The sequence below is a fragment of the Pleurodeles waltl genome, chromosome 9, assembly GCF_031143425.1.
Source record: "Pleurodeles waltl isolate 20211129_DDA chromosome 9, aPleWal1.hap1.20221129, whole genome shotgun sequence".
Lineage (NCBI taxonomy): Eukaryota > Metazoa > Chordata > Amphibia > Caudata > Salamandridae > Pleurodeles > Pleurodeles waltl.
Genome location: NC_090448.1, coordinates 293,358,385 through 293,374,040, shown reverse-complemented (window position 1 = coordinate 293,374,040; position 15,656 = coordinate 293,358,385). Strand labels below are relative to the sequence as shown.

Below are 15,656 nucleotides of genomic sequence, written 5' to 3'. Positions count from 1 at the left end.
CAGACTCCTGCTTCGACACCCTGAAGATGCTAAGGAAGATTTTCAAATGGCTTCCAGTCATCCGCCCAAAAACCATCACCCATACTCTCGTCACCAGTAAACTAGACTACAAGAACATCCTCTATGCTGGGATCAACAAGCACCTGAATAGAAGGCTCAATAACATCCAGAACCTGGAGGCCAGAATCACTCTCAACCTCAAAGAAATACGTGTTGGGAAAATTGCAAGGAATAAATAGCCAGTTGTCTAGAGTGAAGATGTTAAGGCTTGGGTGTAGTAACAGGAGCCTCCTTAAGCTTGCACTAGTATTGCAATCTGCTTGGTATCCAGGTGCTTGTGTTGAAGTCTGGCCTGCTGGAAATTTTGAACGTTGAAACTGATGAGTATAGACATCAGCTCTTACTCTACAATAACTCTTTATATTCTCTATATGCTTGTTAGGAAGAAGATATGATGTAAATTTAGGGCTTGTAGGTTACATCCAGAATTGACAAAAATTGGGCCCGCATTGGCCCACCCGATCGCACCCTTGGCCCATCCACATAAAAATTCCTGGAACCGGGCCTGAACACTCTATTGGCGTTCAGTTGAATTACCTGTAAGGCACACAGAGGATTGCAGTGGGCGCATTAATCCAATGAGTTACCAGAACGGCAGTTTTGGAGGCTTTCACATCATGAGTTCCTTGTAGTCAGACCTTTTTTTATCATTATTAAATCCTGCATCCCTGCTTTTTTCGTGGACGATTTAGCTCAGTGGGCGGATGTCTTGGCATTTACTCTAACCCAGACAGTGGCTAGTATTACTGATTTAGCCCTGCTCCCTAGTGGTGAAATCCAACAAATATCAGCGTGTAGGTGGAATAACCCATCAAAATGCTCGTTTTAGCACAACTCCTAGACTTCTTGCATTGCTCACATGCATCACAGGCTTAACTCAGTGCACAATTCGTTCTTTAAGTAGAATTGAATGCCCCAGGTAATGTGGAAAATAATTGAGTAGTCCATTTTTAGTCTTCCACACAAATGGAGTACTGATTGAATACGGCTTTTGCACTACCAAAGTGATGAATGTGCGTCATGCAGAAAAAAATCCTTTTTCCGATTCCTGAATGCGAGCCATTAGCAGACATTTTATCGCTGTTCTGAATGTAGGCCAAGCAGGCCTCCGCTCACGGTACGGGTAGTTAATGTGGATATCAGCACGACGCGCGAGTGAATGGTTACGGCTGTCCGTGGTCCTGAACGTAAGTATTGTGCGCTCTCTGCCCGAAGCTTCGAATGTGTTTATTACCAGACGGTGGCACTGTGAGCATTAGCGCCCGTCCCTCTGTCCATGGTAACATGTCAACTGTCGGTGCATGCCACTGACCGGGGTGTTAGCGGACCCTGGCACTGCATTAACCCCCCTCTGTCCATGCATAGTCGGTCCATACCATCGATCCGGGTGTTAGCAGACCCTTGCACTGTATCAACGGCCCTCTGTCCATGGAACTATCAGCTGTCGGTCCATACCACTGAACGTGTTTATTAGTACACCATGCTCTGTGAGTATTAACGGCCCTGTCAGTGGTAATTAATTTAAGCCACTTGTCCGTAGCATTGAACATGTTTCCAAGCAGGCCGTGCTCTGTGAATATTAACGGCCCTCTGTTAGTGGCAACGAATGCCACCCTCCTGCCCATAGCTCTGAGTGTGTTTATTAGATTGTGGAACGGCGAGCGTTAGCGGCCTTGTGTCCCTGGTGATGAGCACGACACTACCAGAGTGCCGGCTGGTTGCTCACAGTGGACGTTCGCAGTCTACGGGACCGGGAGATGGTATTAGCGGCCCTCTCTCCACGTGTGGTTGTTCTTGGCCCTCTACTCTCAGTGCTGTTTACATTAGCAGCCTTTGTCGATAGCTCCGGCTCTGGGCATTATCAGCTCTTTGCCAATTGCACTTGAGTGGCAGCTGTCAGGAGCACCCTCTTCAGGGCACTGAATGAAAAGTGTTTTAACTGATTTCCAGTGGTTTACTATCTAGAAATTGACAGCCCTCCGTGCATGGCAGCCAGTGGGAGATATAAGCAGACCTCTGGTCATTGTGTTCAGTTTTGGAACTGTCAGATCTATACACGTTTTGAATATGGTATGAGTAACCGTTAGGATTCGGAGACTGCCAGACAGCCCACACTCCCCCCACCAGCTATACGCAGTCCGACAATCTTACTTGTTGGAAGAAGTTTTTATTAACACAACTTTTTGTATTCTTTTAGCATAAAGTCATTAATCACTTAAATAAAACATTACACAAATATTTACAAATCATGAGATACAAATCAGTGACTATAAATCTTTTTCTGACAGGATCCCTTCCTGTCCTGAACCACCATTGGACCACACAAGTGAACCGTACCTCACCTCCTCACCTGTATCCCTAGGAGGGGCAGTTACCCTGACTACACCGTTCCTTGTCCTCACGCTCAGGGTTCTGCCCCCCCCTCCAAACACCAATTAGTCTCAGGGTGTAACGGGGCGGCCAAGAGCTGGAGCCCCATGCCCCCCCCCCCAGTGATCTGTGCTCCCTTACCCCTTAATCTGGTGTGTACATGCGCAGGTTGGCTCAGAAATTCAGGATCCTATCCCTAGTGTCCTTCCGGGGCCCCGTCCTTGGGGACCTCTCTGTTGTTTCTGGTCACTTTAATACCTCACTTTCCGCTTATACCTTTCTTCGCAACCTAAATTAAGGAGAGGGTGGGTGGGTCAAGTGCGGGCCCCCGCCAGCTCCAGCCGCCATGCCACCGAAAGAAGAAGGACGAGCCTTCTTGGGGGGGCTCTTAAATAGCCCCTCACCGGTAAGCAGCGGCTGAAACCAGCAAGCCGTAAAACGCAGCCGCTACGATTTTCCCTGTCCGACTTCCACCCCCACGCCTCGCGAGGCGTGAGGGCGGAAGTCCCTGGGCAGCCCCTCGCACCACTAGTGCGTAGGGGAGCGTCGGGCCTCGGCGGCCCCGTCCCCTAACGGGTTGGTTTCCCCATGTTGGGAGTGGCGCTTTACCCATGTCCGCGGTGCTGAATGTAAGTATTGGTAACTGCCCACACTTAACATGGATGTTGCCAGACTACTATTAGCAGCACTGAACTTGGATCTTAAAAGCCTTATCTATGCTTCTGAATCTGGCAGTAGCAGCACTTTCTCCATAACTGACAGCTCTCTGTGTGGTGCTTTGTAGAATAATTGATGCCCACACCCCTCTTTGGGTTTTGAGTGGGAGTATTGGCAGCCCTTTCTTGTGTTACTGAGGTGAGTCATAGGCAGCTCTTTTTGTTGACTACTTGTGCTTTTTGGCATCTCAGTGGTCACTGGGAACCATTGGCCAGCTTTTATTTCTGCTGGTCAAAGGCAGCCTTCTCTTTTTCGTATTGGTGGTGGCCACTGGTCGGTTTGTTTGTGGTGTTGACGGTCATTGGCATTTCTCATTCAGTAATACTGATTGGGATCATTAGGAGCTTTCTCTGTCTGGTATTCAGAGCAGCCATTGACGGCCATGTCTCGTTGTTGCTGATTCTGGCCATTGGAATCAATTGCTATGGTACGTACTGGAAACAATGATTCATTTTTTTAATTTGTTGGTGTTAATTTATTTACGTACTTTTTATATGGAACAGCATTTCAAAAGTGCACTTTTCATCTAATAAATAATTTGTGTATAACTCGCTTACTATAAACTTTGACATTAATTGTAGAAAGAAATCATAATTGAAGAATTATAGATGAATCCAAGATCTACATATTTTTTAAACAAGTTAACGAACAGAATACCATTTTACGAGTCAGATGTCAGACGAAGAGACTAAAGGGAAGTGTAAACTGATAGAAAGTTAGGTGGAAGGAGCAAATTAATAAGTGAAGGCATAAAGATTAGACAAGCTATTCGGATTTGATCATTAGGTTAGATGTTAAACTGTGACTGCAAGAATAGAATTGGTAGGTAGTTGTGAAGGCCAGTTTTTTTTTTCTTTTAAAAGGCTCAAATTAGGTAAAGCTGAAATAAGAGATGTTTGTTTTTTATCACAAAAGAAAGCAGGTCATTGGTTCATCTGATATTTTCTGGTTATAGTTATGAATGGTTGGAGGAACTCAAAAAGGGCTGCTTAGAACCCCAGTGATGTAGGACTCTCGGTTTCCAGGCAGAGAGAATATCTTTACTGCTCAGGTTCGATTGACCCCCAGGTAGTTTTAGAGATTTGGATAGGTATTTTGGTTTCTTATCCTGTAGGTTCTTGAAGATTTTGCAGGCTGACTTGTACTGTGTGTAGCATTCAGAGATTGCCTATGAAGTTCTCTCTTTACGAGGGTGACTTGATTATATTTTTTCCTACACATTTTGAGGCTGAGTGAAGAACTGCGTGTAGAGGGTCAATGTTGATTTTAGTGGCCCCAGTTGATGTTGCGGTGCCTACATCTACGCAGGAAACTACCAGGCCTACATTGATAACCCAGAGGTTGTAGAAAGTACTTTACTTCTTTAGTGGTTGCAGTGTGGCACTGTTAGTAGCAGTAATGCAAGCAGCATGTGAAAAATAAGGCAATAATATTATTGTCTAACCAGATACCAAGAGATTTTACTTCCTTAGCTGGGATGGGAGTGAAGCCAATATCATTCTACTTATTTAGTGAGACGAACTCAGTGTTTTCAGAAATGAGTCTTAGTATGTTAATTTCTAAGACATTTGCTTGATGGTATTTAAAGTTTTAATGTCTTGAACCAGTCATTGGCATATCTCTCTCCCTTCCTCAATGTTAAAGACTGGGATAATTGTCATCCCTCGCTGTGTGGTATGGATGCTAGCCTTTGTCAGTTTTCTCACCATGGCTTTGAGGGTGATCACTTGCAGTTTCTGCCCTTGTAGTGATTGCAGTAGTGTCTCACTGTTTCTGGTTGCCGAAGACCCTCCGTGCGATACTTAAACTGCGGTTATCTCACTCTACCCTTTTCGTGTTACTGTTGGTTCTTATTGAGAGACCTCTGCTCCATGTGGTAAGTACGTCTGGGTAGGTCTGTATCCATGGAGCTGAATGTCTCCCATTAGCATCTCTCTGCTTACTGTGCTGAACGTCATAGGTCATCAGCTGCAATTGTGCTCAATGTGGTCATTCAAAGCCATGTGCATGGGGTGCTGAATGTGGTCGTTATCAGGAGGGTGCTAAGCGTCATTATCAGCCATGTTGCTAATATTACGAACGTTCGCCCCAGCACACTTGGTCTATCTCATTAGATGGAAAAAATACCAGTGCGCGCGGGGCGCAACCCTTTGACCATTGTCCCAGGTGTCGATAATTAGGTGCCCTCTATTCATCACAGTGAACACAGATGTAGAGTAAGAGCTGTTGGAGTGCGAAATGTGAGCAATTAGGCGCATACAGTGGGGGGTCGGGAACAGCCAGTGCATGGATCCTGAGTTGTGCCACGCGTCTGTCCGCAACCCATATTATTAATATGGGCCATTGGTTGCTAAGGTGTTGACTATGAAACCATCTCACTCCACAGAGGTAAATGTTAATACGAGTCTTGACAGTCAAGGTGAAAACTGTGAGCCGTTCTGTCCAGATAGTTAAATGTTAATATTGCTCTTGTTATGTGGACGCATAATTTCTGACACACCTCAGTTTTATGACCACAGGACATTTAAGTCATCTTGACGCATGATCATTCTGATGGGATTAAATATATCAATAATATGAAAAAAGTGTTCACTCTTCTCTTGCTTCACCTGCATTTCAGCAAGTAGTCTCATTTCCCTACCATCTGGATAACCAGTATCGTTCGTCTGCACACTATCCTCAGCCCCCTCTTTATTTTGGGCCCCCCGCTTCTATGTCCTCACATATTCATGGCTTGTGTACTGTCCTTCTCCCCATCCCATCCCATCTGCAAGATCATATGTACTGCCACCCCACCCTCTTCTCCCTCCTACATTTGCACTCACTCCATTGAGCCTCCATTATCCCTCCATCCACCACGTCCACCTAATTGTGGTCCTTGTCTATGTGTCCTGGGGCCTTTTGCATCAAGTTTGCCTCAACTTCTCACTGCCCTCCTACTCTCCACCACTCTCTGTGGGTGCCATGATGATCTGTACTGCTGCCCCCACCATCTGCCTCCCACATTCGCACATATACCTCTGAGTCGCCTCTCTCCATCAGCCATACACACATTATTGTGGTTCTTGCACATGTGTCCGTGGGTCTTGGTCCGGCACGTTGCCTCCACTTATTCAGGTTCACCACACTCAGTTTATCTAATGCCTTTTGCAGTGATGAGTGCACTTCTTGTCACGTCACCATCTATGTTAAGCAGATTCCATTATGTTTGTGATATCCGTCACTGGTTTACCTTATTGCAAATGGACCCACAAAACCACTTTCCACCTGATGACAACTCAAGTAATGGAGCACCATCCAAATGAGAAATATAGTTTAGCAGACAACTGGATGCTGCTGTGGAATATTCTGCTTTTAAACTGCCTTGCTTCCTTCCATAGATGGATTTTAGTGTTTCAGTACTACCGTGGGATGTCATAAAGTTATCCTCACCAACAGATGCAAGGCATTCTACATCCTCTAATGCAGTGGTGTCCAAACTTTCTAATGCCGCGCCCCCCCAGTTGCATAAACAAAAATCATTGGGCCCGCCTCAGGATTTTTTTACAATTGTCTTATAAAGATGGCAATGTTTTAATATGTCTAGACCTATTTAAACATTGCAGTTCAGTACTGTTACCTTTTAAAACATGCTTCTGCTCAAAACAAAGGCCTGTTATCTGTGTAATGTTGCTTTTGCCCAGAGTCTGGCACCCCCCCAGGATCACTTGAGGCCCCCCCATGGGGGGCCACCCCTCAGTTTTAAGACCTCTGCTCTAATGTGTACTTGTTTAATGCTTAGTTGCATGGTATTGTTAGCCTGGAGTTATGTGGGCCAGGGAAATCTGTTTTTTGGAGTGAAATTAATGGTAAGCTCTTTTATTTTTTCCAACGATGAGTCTACCAAATATGATGCAAGTAACGATTTATTGCTTGTGAGAAGCGTTTTGAGCCTCCAATTTCTTCCAACATGATCGAAGTTCTCCTAGAGTTTGTATTTGATGGTTATTTATCCTTTGCACGATCACCTGTAGCTGCCTCGTATTCACGAGGTTGGGTGACTATGCTTTTGCACCATCACCACAAGCACAAGTTCGGCTTTGCATTCAATTGCTGACACCTTTTTTCGGGTTAATGCCTGCCTTGAAGTGGTGGTAGTGTATATCTAAGTACCACATACAAAAATATGAACTGCAACAATATGGACTGCAAAATAGTGACTTGCATAATACCGTCACAGTAGATTACATAGCAGAGTGTAGATTTACTCTCCCAAGTCTGCATTTCCTTAACCTGATCATATTGTGCAGGTCGACATCTTGGAATCGATATTGTTGCAAGTCAGTATTTAAAAGTAAATATTGTGGTGCAGCATCAAGGTAGTGTAGGCACCACCACATACATGACCATGCTTATCATCGTTTGGGTACTCTGTCACTGCTGCCCTACTTAAGATGGCTTCCGGCCTTCCTTAAGATGGCCGCGGGCCTTTCGTAGGGGGGGACTGAATTAATCAGGTACAGCCAGGACCTTCTCATTCCCTTTCTTCAAATAGCTCCTGTAAACTACTGGTGACATATATCAAACCTTTAATATTAAAATGAGTCCCTGCTTCCTTCCAAGTTCGTGGCCTAAGCGGAAAAGATCTCACTTTTCTCACACCCTCACCACCTAATGAGACTCTGTGTCTCCTTCCATGGTTTGGGGTTAATATGTGTTAACCAGAGTGCCGGTGAATTGTTTCTTCTAAGTCACATGGTAGGTAGTGCTCGGCCTGTAGTGTTATTTTTTGGCTGCACCATGAGGGCGACCCAAGTTTCAGGGTAGTCCTAGAAACGGGCAGACTTGGTGACCTCAGAGCCTTGTCTACAGTTCAGTTCTGTGCTTCACATTGCTATTTCGGACTGTGCAAACCAAGGGTGGACGCCCATTCTTTAAAGCTGGTTGTATCAGTTGAAGTTGGATTTTTTGTTGCTTGTAACGTTCTTCACAGCAAATTATATTTCTAGCAACAGTAATAATTTGCTTCCATCGTATTCTTCTTTCCCTGTAGTATATATTAATCTCGATGGTATATTTAAGAGTCATCCCTCTCATTGACAGATGCTTTCCCACTGGTAAATCCTCTTACCCACTTGACACATGCTTTCATATTCGGTGAAGATAATGACTTGCAATAACAGGTAGAGGGACCCTGGAATCAGTGGGGAAGGGACATACCGCCTCTTTCCCTCTATCAGTTCACTGCTCAGGTCACCGGAACAGGGTACGCTCACTTAGCTCTAATCTCCTTGTTTATGTTCCTGGACAGTCCATGATTAACCATGATGTATACATGATCAGAGGTAGGGTACTGGTTTGATTTGGGGTATGACAACACACAACTGAGTGGGCTGCCAACCTGCTCACCCAACACAATTCAGCATCCATCTGCCCACTCAGGGCATTGAGTCCCAAATGGTGCCCCTCTCGACTTCCTTAGTCAACCACCTCAGGGCAGCTTCTGAAATTGGTTTGCTAGTCCTTGGAGCCTCTTGGTACTGCCCATTGAATGAAAAAGACATGATTGAGACAAGTGAAAAAGACTAAAAGGAAAGGATCCTTTAGCAGATGCTCCCATTCCTGGCAGATGCTCCCTTCCTTTCAGATGTCCCCTGTTGGACCTGGCTTTTTGACGGGGACATCCCCAAACTTTTTGCCTCCTTCCTCCTATTTTTTCTGACCTGTTGTTGTTGGCTTTTGACCTCTGGGCACTTTACCACTGCTAACCAGTGCTAAAGTGCATATGCTCTCTGTGTAAATTGTACTATTGATTGGGTTCTCCATGTTTGGCTATTTAATTTACTTATAAGTCCCTAGTAGAGTGCACTATATGTGCCTAGGGCCTGTAGATTAAATGCTACTAGTGGACCTGCAGCACTGGTTGTGCCACCCACTTCAGTAGCCCCTTAACCTTGTCTCAGGCCTGCCATTGCAAGGCCTGTGTGTGCAGTTTCACTGCCACTTCGACTTGGCATTTAAAAGTACTTGCCAAGCTTAGAACTCCCCTTTTTCTACATATGTCACCCCTAATGTGCGCTCTAGGGTGCAGGGTGCTGTGTGGGTAAAAGGCAGGACATGTACCTGTGTAGTTATATGTTCTGGTAGTGTAAAACTCCTAAATTCGTTGTTACACTACTGTGAGGCCTGCTCCCCTCAAAGGCTAACATTGGGGATGCCCTCATACACTGTTGAAGTGGCAGCTGCTGATCTGAAAGGAGTAGGAAGGTCATATTTAGTATGGCCAGAAAGGTAATATAAAATCCTGCTGACTGGTGAAGTCGGATTTAATATTACTATTCTAGAAATGCCACTTTTAGAAAGTGAGCATTTCATTGCACTTAAATCTTTCTGTGCTCTTCAATTCACGTCTGGCTAGGTTTAGTTGACAGCTCCTAGTGCATTCACTCAGACACACCCCAAACACAGGGTACTCAGCCTCACTTGCATACATCTGCAGTTTGAATGGGTCTTCCTGGGCTGGGAGGGTGGCGGGCCTGCCCTCACACAAAGGACTGCCACACCCCCTACTGGGACTCTGACAGACAGGATTGAACTGAAAGGGGGCTTGGTGCATTTCTTAGATACTCTTTGAAGTCACCCCCACTCCAAAGGCACAACTTAGTATAAAACAGGGTCTCTGCCCTACCTCATTAGACACTTGCTGGAGAAGAAACCTGAACCAGAAACTACATCCTGCCAAGAAGAACTGCCTGGCTGCTCAAAGGACTCACCTGTCTGCTTTTCTTCAAAGGACTGCTGCCTTGCTGTTGGCCTGCTGCCTTGCTGAACTCTTGTCTGGCTGTAAAAGTGCTCTCCAAGGGCTTGGATGGAGCTTGCCTCCTGTTCCCTGAAGTCTCAGGACCAAAAAGACTTCTCTTTTTCACTTGGACGCTTCGTGCGCCGAACTTTTCGACGCACAGCTTGTTCCGCGGCGAGAAAAAAGCTGCACACCGACGCTGATCGACGCGACGCCTTAGGGACGACCGAAACTTTTGCGCACAGCCTCGCAAGGACAACGTCGCCCGACTTCCAAGGAGAAATCGACGCAACGCCTGCCGTGAGAGTGAAATTTCGATGCACAGCCCAGCGGAACGACACGCAGCTGGAAAACAAGCAGGAGAATCCACGCACAGACCCGGGACATCTGGTAATCCCCGTGATCCACAGAAAGAGACTGTCCGCGCACCGGAAAACGACGCACGACTTCCCCGCGTGAAAAATAACGACGCAAGTCCGTGTGTGCTGGGGAGAAATCGACGCACACACCATTTTTCCAAGTATCTCTTCTTCTGCGGCCCTTTGCGGAGATTTTCCACCAGAAACCAGGTACTTTGTGCTTGAAAGAGACTTTGTTTGCTTTTTAAAGACTTAAGACACTTTATACCACTTTTCAGTGATATCTTTACAAATTCATATTGCATCTTTAATCGTTTTGACCTGCAAATACCCAGATAAATATTATATATTTTTCTAAACAATGTGTGGTGTATTTTTGTGGTGCTGTATTATGGTATTGTATGATTTATTGCACAAATGCTTTACACATTGCCTTCTAAGTTAAGCCTGACTGCTCGTGCCAAGCTACCAGAGGGTGGGCACAGGCTGATTTTGGATTGTGTGTGACTTACCCTGACTAGAGTGAGGGTTCTTGCTTGGACAGAGGGTAACCTGACTGCCAACCAAAAACCCAATTTCTAACATCCCCCTTCCTGGCAAATGCTCCCCTCCATGCAGATGCTTCCTTCCATGGCAGATTTTCCCTTTCCTGCAGATGTTCCCTTCCCTGTCAGATGCTCCCTTTCCTGCCAGATGCTGCCTTTCATGCAGATGCTTCCTTCCTTGCAGATGCTCGCATCCTCTTAGACGTTTCCTTCCCTGGCAGATGCTCCCTTCCCTGCAGATGTTCCCTTCTCTGCAGATGATTCTTCCCCCACAAATGCTTTCTTCCTTGCAGATGTTCTTTTCCCTGGCAGATGGTCGTCCCTTTCCCTTGCAGATGATCCCTTTCCCTGCAGATGCTCCTTTCCACGGCAGATGCTCCCTTTCCCTGCAGGTACTCCCTTTCCTTGCAGGCGCTCCCTTTCCTGATAGATGCTTGCTTCCCCAGTAAATGCTTTCTTCCCTGCAGGTGCTCCCTTTCCTGGCACATTCTTCCTTTCCTCGCAGAAGCTTCCTTTCCTGACAGATTATTTTTCTGTTATCTTTCATGGTTCGCACCAATCGCCTTTGTCGGCGGGTTCGTTTTTCTCTGGTTTCAAAGCCTTCTTCCAAGGATCTCATAGGCATTCTTCTCAAAGGGGAGCATGAGTGCATGTGTCTGATTGTCACAGGATGCTGGTATGCCCCCCGCCGCTCCCAGCTCCAAGCATTGGCACAGCAGTTATGTTGTGAACCATGGTTCCAGCAAGGAAGTGGCCCACATGTGTGCAGATTTTGTAGTAAGATTAACAATAACTGAGGGTTAGTGGGCACCTGAAACCTCTTGGTTCAGGTGCTACTGCACCTGCTGCGCTATAGATAGCCAGCGTTCCAGCTCTCTTTTTCATGAGATCTTGCTTGTGTCCACTCCTTTCGCATTGCACATGCACCCAGATTATTATCTCTAAATAATCCGTTTTTAGGTGGAGCGCACAATCGCTTTAACCTGTTGTGATCTATCAGAGGGCTTTTAACCAAGCACACCGCACGCCCATCACTGTCACTCATTATTGGCTTGCCTTTCAAAAATCCTTTGTTAGCATTGGTAACTGCTTTACGTTTGTAACTCCTTGGGGCGGTTTTCTTACGCATTGGCCATCGACCCTGTTACATGGATAATTGCACGTTTGCCGATACGACTGCAAGCGAACCTCTTTTTCCTTTTGTGTCTCTCCTTCGCGCTCATGCTGATGGTGGCGCTTTGGATCGGCTCGCTTGTGTCTACTGTTTTACTTTTCATTTTCAATTTATGTGGCAAGAAAAGTCCATTTAGGAATTTAGAACGCTAATAGCTCCCAACTCGAGCAAACGCGGTACCCATTCATTGCAAACGCTTGTTATTTTCTCCCCTCCAGGTACATCCAGGGAGCCTCTTCGCCAAAGGACATGGTTATTATTGTGGATGTGTAAGTTACGTCTCGTCTCTTGATAAAGCATGGTTTGGAATGCAGCGCATTGTTTTCCGCGTTTTGGCTTCTTGTTTGCTGCACTTTTGCACTTTGTACCTTCCGGCTCTTGTTTTTGTCTTTGGGTTGGGTGTGTTTTCCACATGCGTGCAACGTATGAATTTGGGCAAGTTATAATGGCACATAGGTAAACATGACTTTTAACCCTTGCGGTGCCAGATTCACAAACGTCTTTGTGACGTCTGGAAAGCCCGGGAACCAATGACCAGCAGCTAGAATAGCAAAAATCCTGTTTCTGATTCACAGTGAGACACGTTGCGACCATGTTACCTTAACGGGATTTGCGTGTCAAACATTTCTGACGTTATTAGGGAATTTATGTGTTCTATCGGTTCATAGGGGCAGGTCTGGGGGATTTCTGGGGGCATCGCAGGTTTTTTCAACCCAAACACCATTTGAAGAATACGGATCTGATTTAGGGTTGGTGGAAAGAGCTCTCCTCTACAACTGCAGCAACGGATTAACCTTCACGCCAAACACTCAGTCCGTAGGCGGACCTTAAGTATGTCAGTGACAGAGCCAACTCCGGCTCCGTTACTAAGTGTACTCCTGCGACGGCCCGGCGAAGTGGGGGCCAACGGAACTTTACACATAACACCGTCTGCCCAATTTAGGGGGGATGGTGTTGTATGTGTTTTTTGTTCTTCGTAACCGCTGGATAACACCTGGCAGCGAGGAACAGTTAAAAAAATTATATTACCACCACAGCATAGGAGACAACTCCTGTGATGCAGGGTCATTCGTTTTTTTTATTTTTTTTTAAACAAAATCCTGCTTAAGGTTTTTGTTTATAAAAAAAGCAAAAACTTGTTAAAAGTTTGAGGAAGCCGTCCAACAAACTTTTAGCAAACACATTGACAGGAACCGTGCCGTGACAGCTGTTCCTGCCACTGACAAGAAATGTCAGCAGGACAAGCGAACATCACCAAATGTGGAGGATGGGTATTCCGTCAAAGCGACAGAGCATTTTACTCTGTCACCCTGACAGAGTAGAAACCGTACTCCATGATGTAACTCAGGCCCTTAGTCCTGTAAAGTGGAGGCGTAGTCCATTTTCAAGGTGGGAAAGGCAAGGTAACATCTCAAATACTGGAGTGGGTTGTATTGAAAGGAGTTTCCCCTAATAGCCACGTGTCTTCACTTTTAAACAAAAATAAGATTTACATACTAGTCATGTACGTGGAAATGTACACATATGCATGTATTAAAGCCTAAATAAATGCACGTGAGAACTCAGTACAGTTGTATGTAGTCACTGCTTTTCAAGACTACCTTTAAAGACCCTGAAGAACTCCAATATATTATTAAAATATATGCATTAGCCTTTGTGATTACATTTTTAACTTTTGTGTTGACCCTTTTGTGGATCAGCTGCACTACGTACAGTGTGCAACAATTTTTCTTTAGGCATGTTGCTGTTGCTCCGGTGTCAATGTAGTTTAAAGTGGACTAACTTGCAGGAAGGATATTACCAATGTATAATGGTTTTGTACTGTATTAATAACCTCATAAACAGTCCTAGCCAGTGTAATGGTGGGCGCCCTTCTAGGCATGGTAGTTCCCAAAATGTTCTCCTTGATGAGACAGTTTAGATTTTCCCACAAATTTTCCATCTCCATTCAACATCTTTGAGGTTCCACGTGTTGCCACTCTTACACTCTTTTGTGCGTTAGGCATGCTTGTGATGGCTTCTCGACAACCGGTGTGCATTGAAGCTTTGTGATTGGCTTCTCCTTAATGATATATGACTGACCCGGGATTGCCTATGTGGCTAGTTGTCTCCTCTGCACTTGTTTCTGTGGCATTGCTGTCTGTGCATAGAAAGACTTTGTGATCCTCTACGCATGACTCACCGCATACAGTTCCCCACGTCTCGGCCTTTGCATGGTTCTCCTGTGTCTGCTTGTCTGTCTATTCCTTTGCCTAAAATTCCTATTGTAAACACAGGTGGGTAGAGACTCTGTGTTATGAACTCTGGATTGTTTTTCTCACCTACCCCCATCTCCAGGAGTGGCAGCGTGAGTGGCCTGACCTTGAAACTCATGAAGACCTCAGTCATGGAGATGCTGGATACCCTGTCAGATGATGACTACGTAACGGTGGCTTCTGTAAGTGTGACACTTTTTAGGGATAAATGCTCCTGCTTAAGAGCTTGCACTAGTGTTCCAATAATACCTTGCAAAATAGGTTTTACAGTCTCATTTTCTCATCTCTTGCTGGGTGCCTTTATCTCCTTAGTTTTGATCCTGCCACGTATTCATTAGTGGGCATCCTTAAGATCATCACACAGAGCTCCTAAGGCGATCAATGGCCACCCACTGATGACCTTTCCACTAGCAATTAATATAGAAAAAACACTGTTAAGGGATGAGCGTTAATGAGGAAGAAGCTCCTGGTTGGGGGTCTCTTTCAGAAAATAAACATGTGCCCAACTTCCTTTCACCTCTTCCCACCTTCTGGCCATACTGACTTTTTATCTGTTTGTCTTTCAGTTTAATGAGAAGGCTGATGCTGTTTCCTGTTTCCGCCAACTCGTCCAGGCCAACGTCCGGAACAAGAAGGTGATGAAGGATGCAGTGCAGGGGATGGTGGCCCAAGGAACCACTGACTACAAGGCTGGCTTTGAGTATGCCTTCAGCCAGCTTCAAAATGTAAGTGGGTGATGCATCCATCTGTGGCAGGAGGAAATCCTGGGCTTGCAGCCACTGTCAGTGTAATTGGTGTCATGTTCCCTACTAGGCATCCAAGAAATATGCAGTTTTGGTGCTAACTAGAACTAAAGCCAATACCTGTGTGGTTGTGCCATATCCAGAATATGCAAAGCAAACTGGAATGTGGAATTCAGCACTTTGATGACACTGGCACAGAGATTTGTGGCAAATATGAGAAATGGAGCCAACCGCGCCACACTTTCTCAGCACTTTTCATCAACAGTAGGCATGATTCTGGTAAAACTGTTTACCAAAAATATCCAGCAGTACTGAATGTGCTGCTTACCAAGTCCGATGCCCTTTGTCCCAACTATAGGAGTTAGGGTTTCCATTCCCTCCATCACTGTCATCTAAGGATCATCCGCTCAGACGTGTGTTTGTGTACACCGTGTGTGTATATTCCATTTCATGCTGCCCATTGAATGAGTTAGGTAACATTAAAATAAATCCAGCTGGTGGTCTCTAGATCCCAGAGATGACCCAAGCACACTCTCACTTGGCTCTAGTACCATTAGACCATAATTGATTAACAAGTGCAGAAAGTGATCATCCTTTCATTCTGAGGATGTAATCTATCTGGTGGACTATTGTGGCTGCTTGGTTGGAGGCAGCC

At 45.5% G+C, this 15,656-nt stretch overlaps 1 protein-coding gene across 2 annotated transcripts in view; it reads left to right on the top strand.

Moving 5' to 3' along the window:
* CACNA2D2 (calcium voltage-gated channel auxiliary subunit alpha2delta 2) overlaps positions 1 to 15,656 on the top strand; it is a 1,401,889-nt gene that overhangs the window by 1,106,688 nt on the left and 279,545 nt on the right. For both annotated transcript variants that reach the window (XM_069206762.1, XM_069206763.1), the window contains exons 9-11: positions 12,222 to 12,272; positions 14,341 to 14,440; positions 14,825 to 14,983. In XM_069206762.1, the coding sequence (XP_069062863.1) occupies positions 12,222 to 12,272; positions 14,341 to 14,440; positions 14,825 to 14,983 (310 nt within the window). The remainder of the gene's footprint in view (positions 1 to 12,221; positions 12,273 to 14,340; positions 14,441 to 14,824; positions 14,984 to 15,656) is intronic.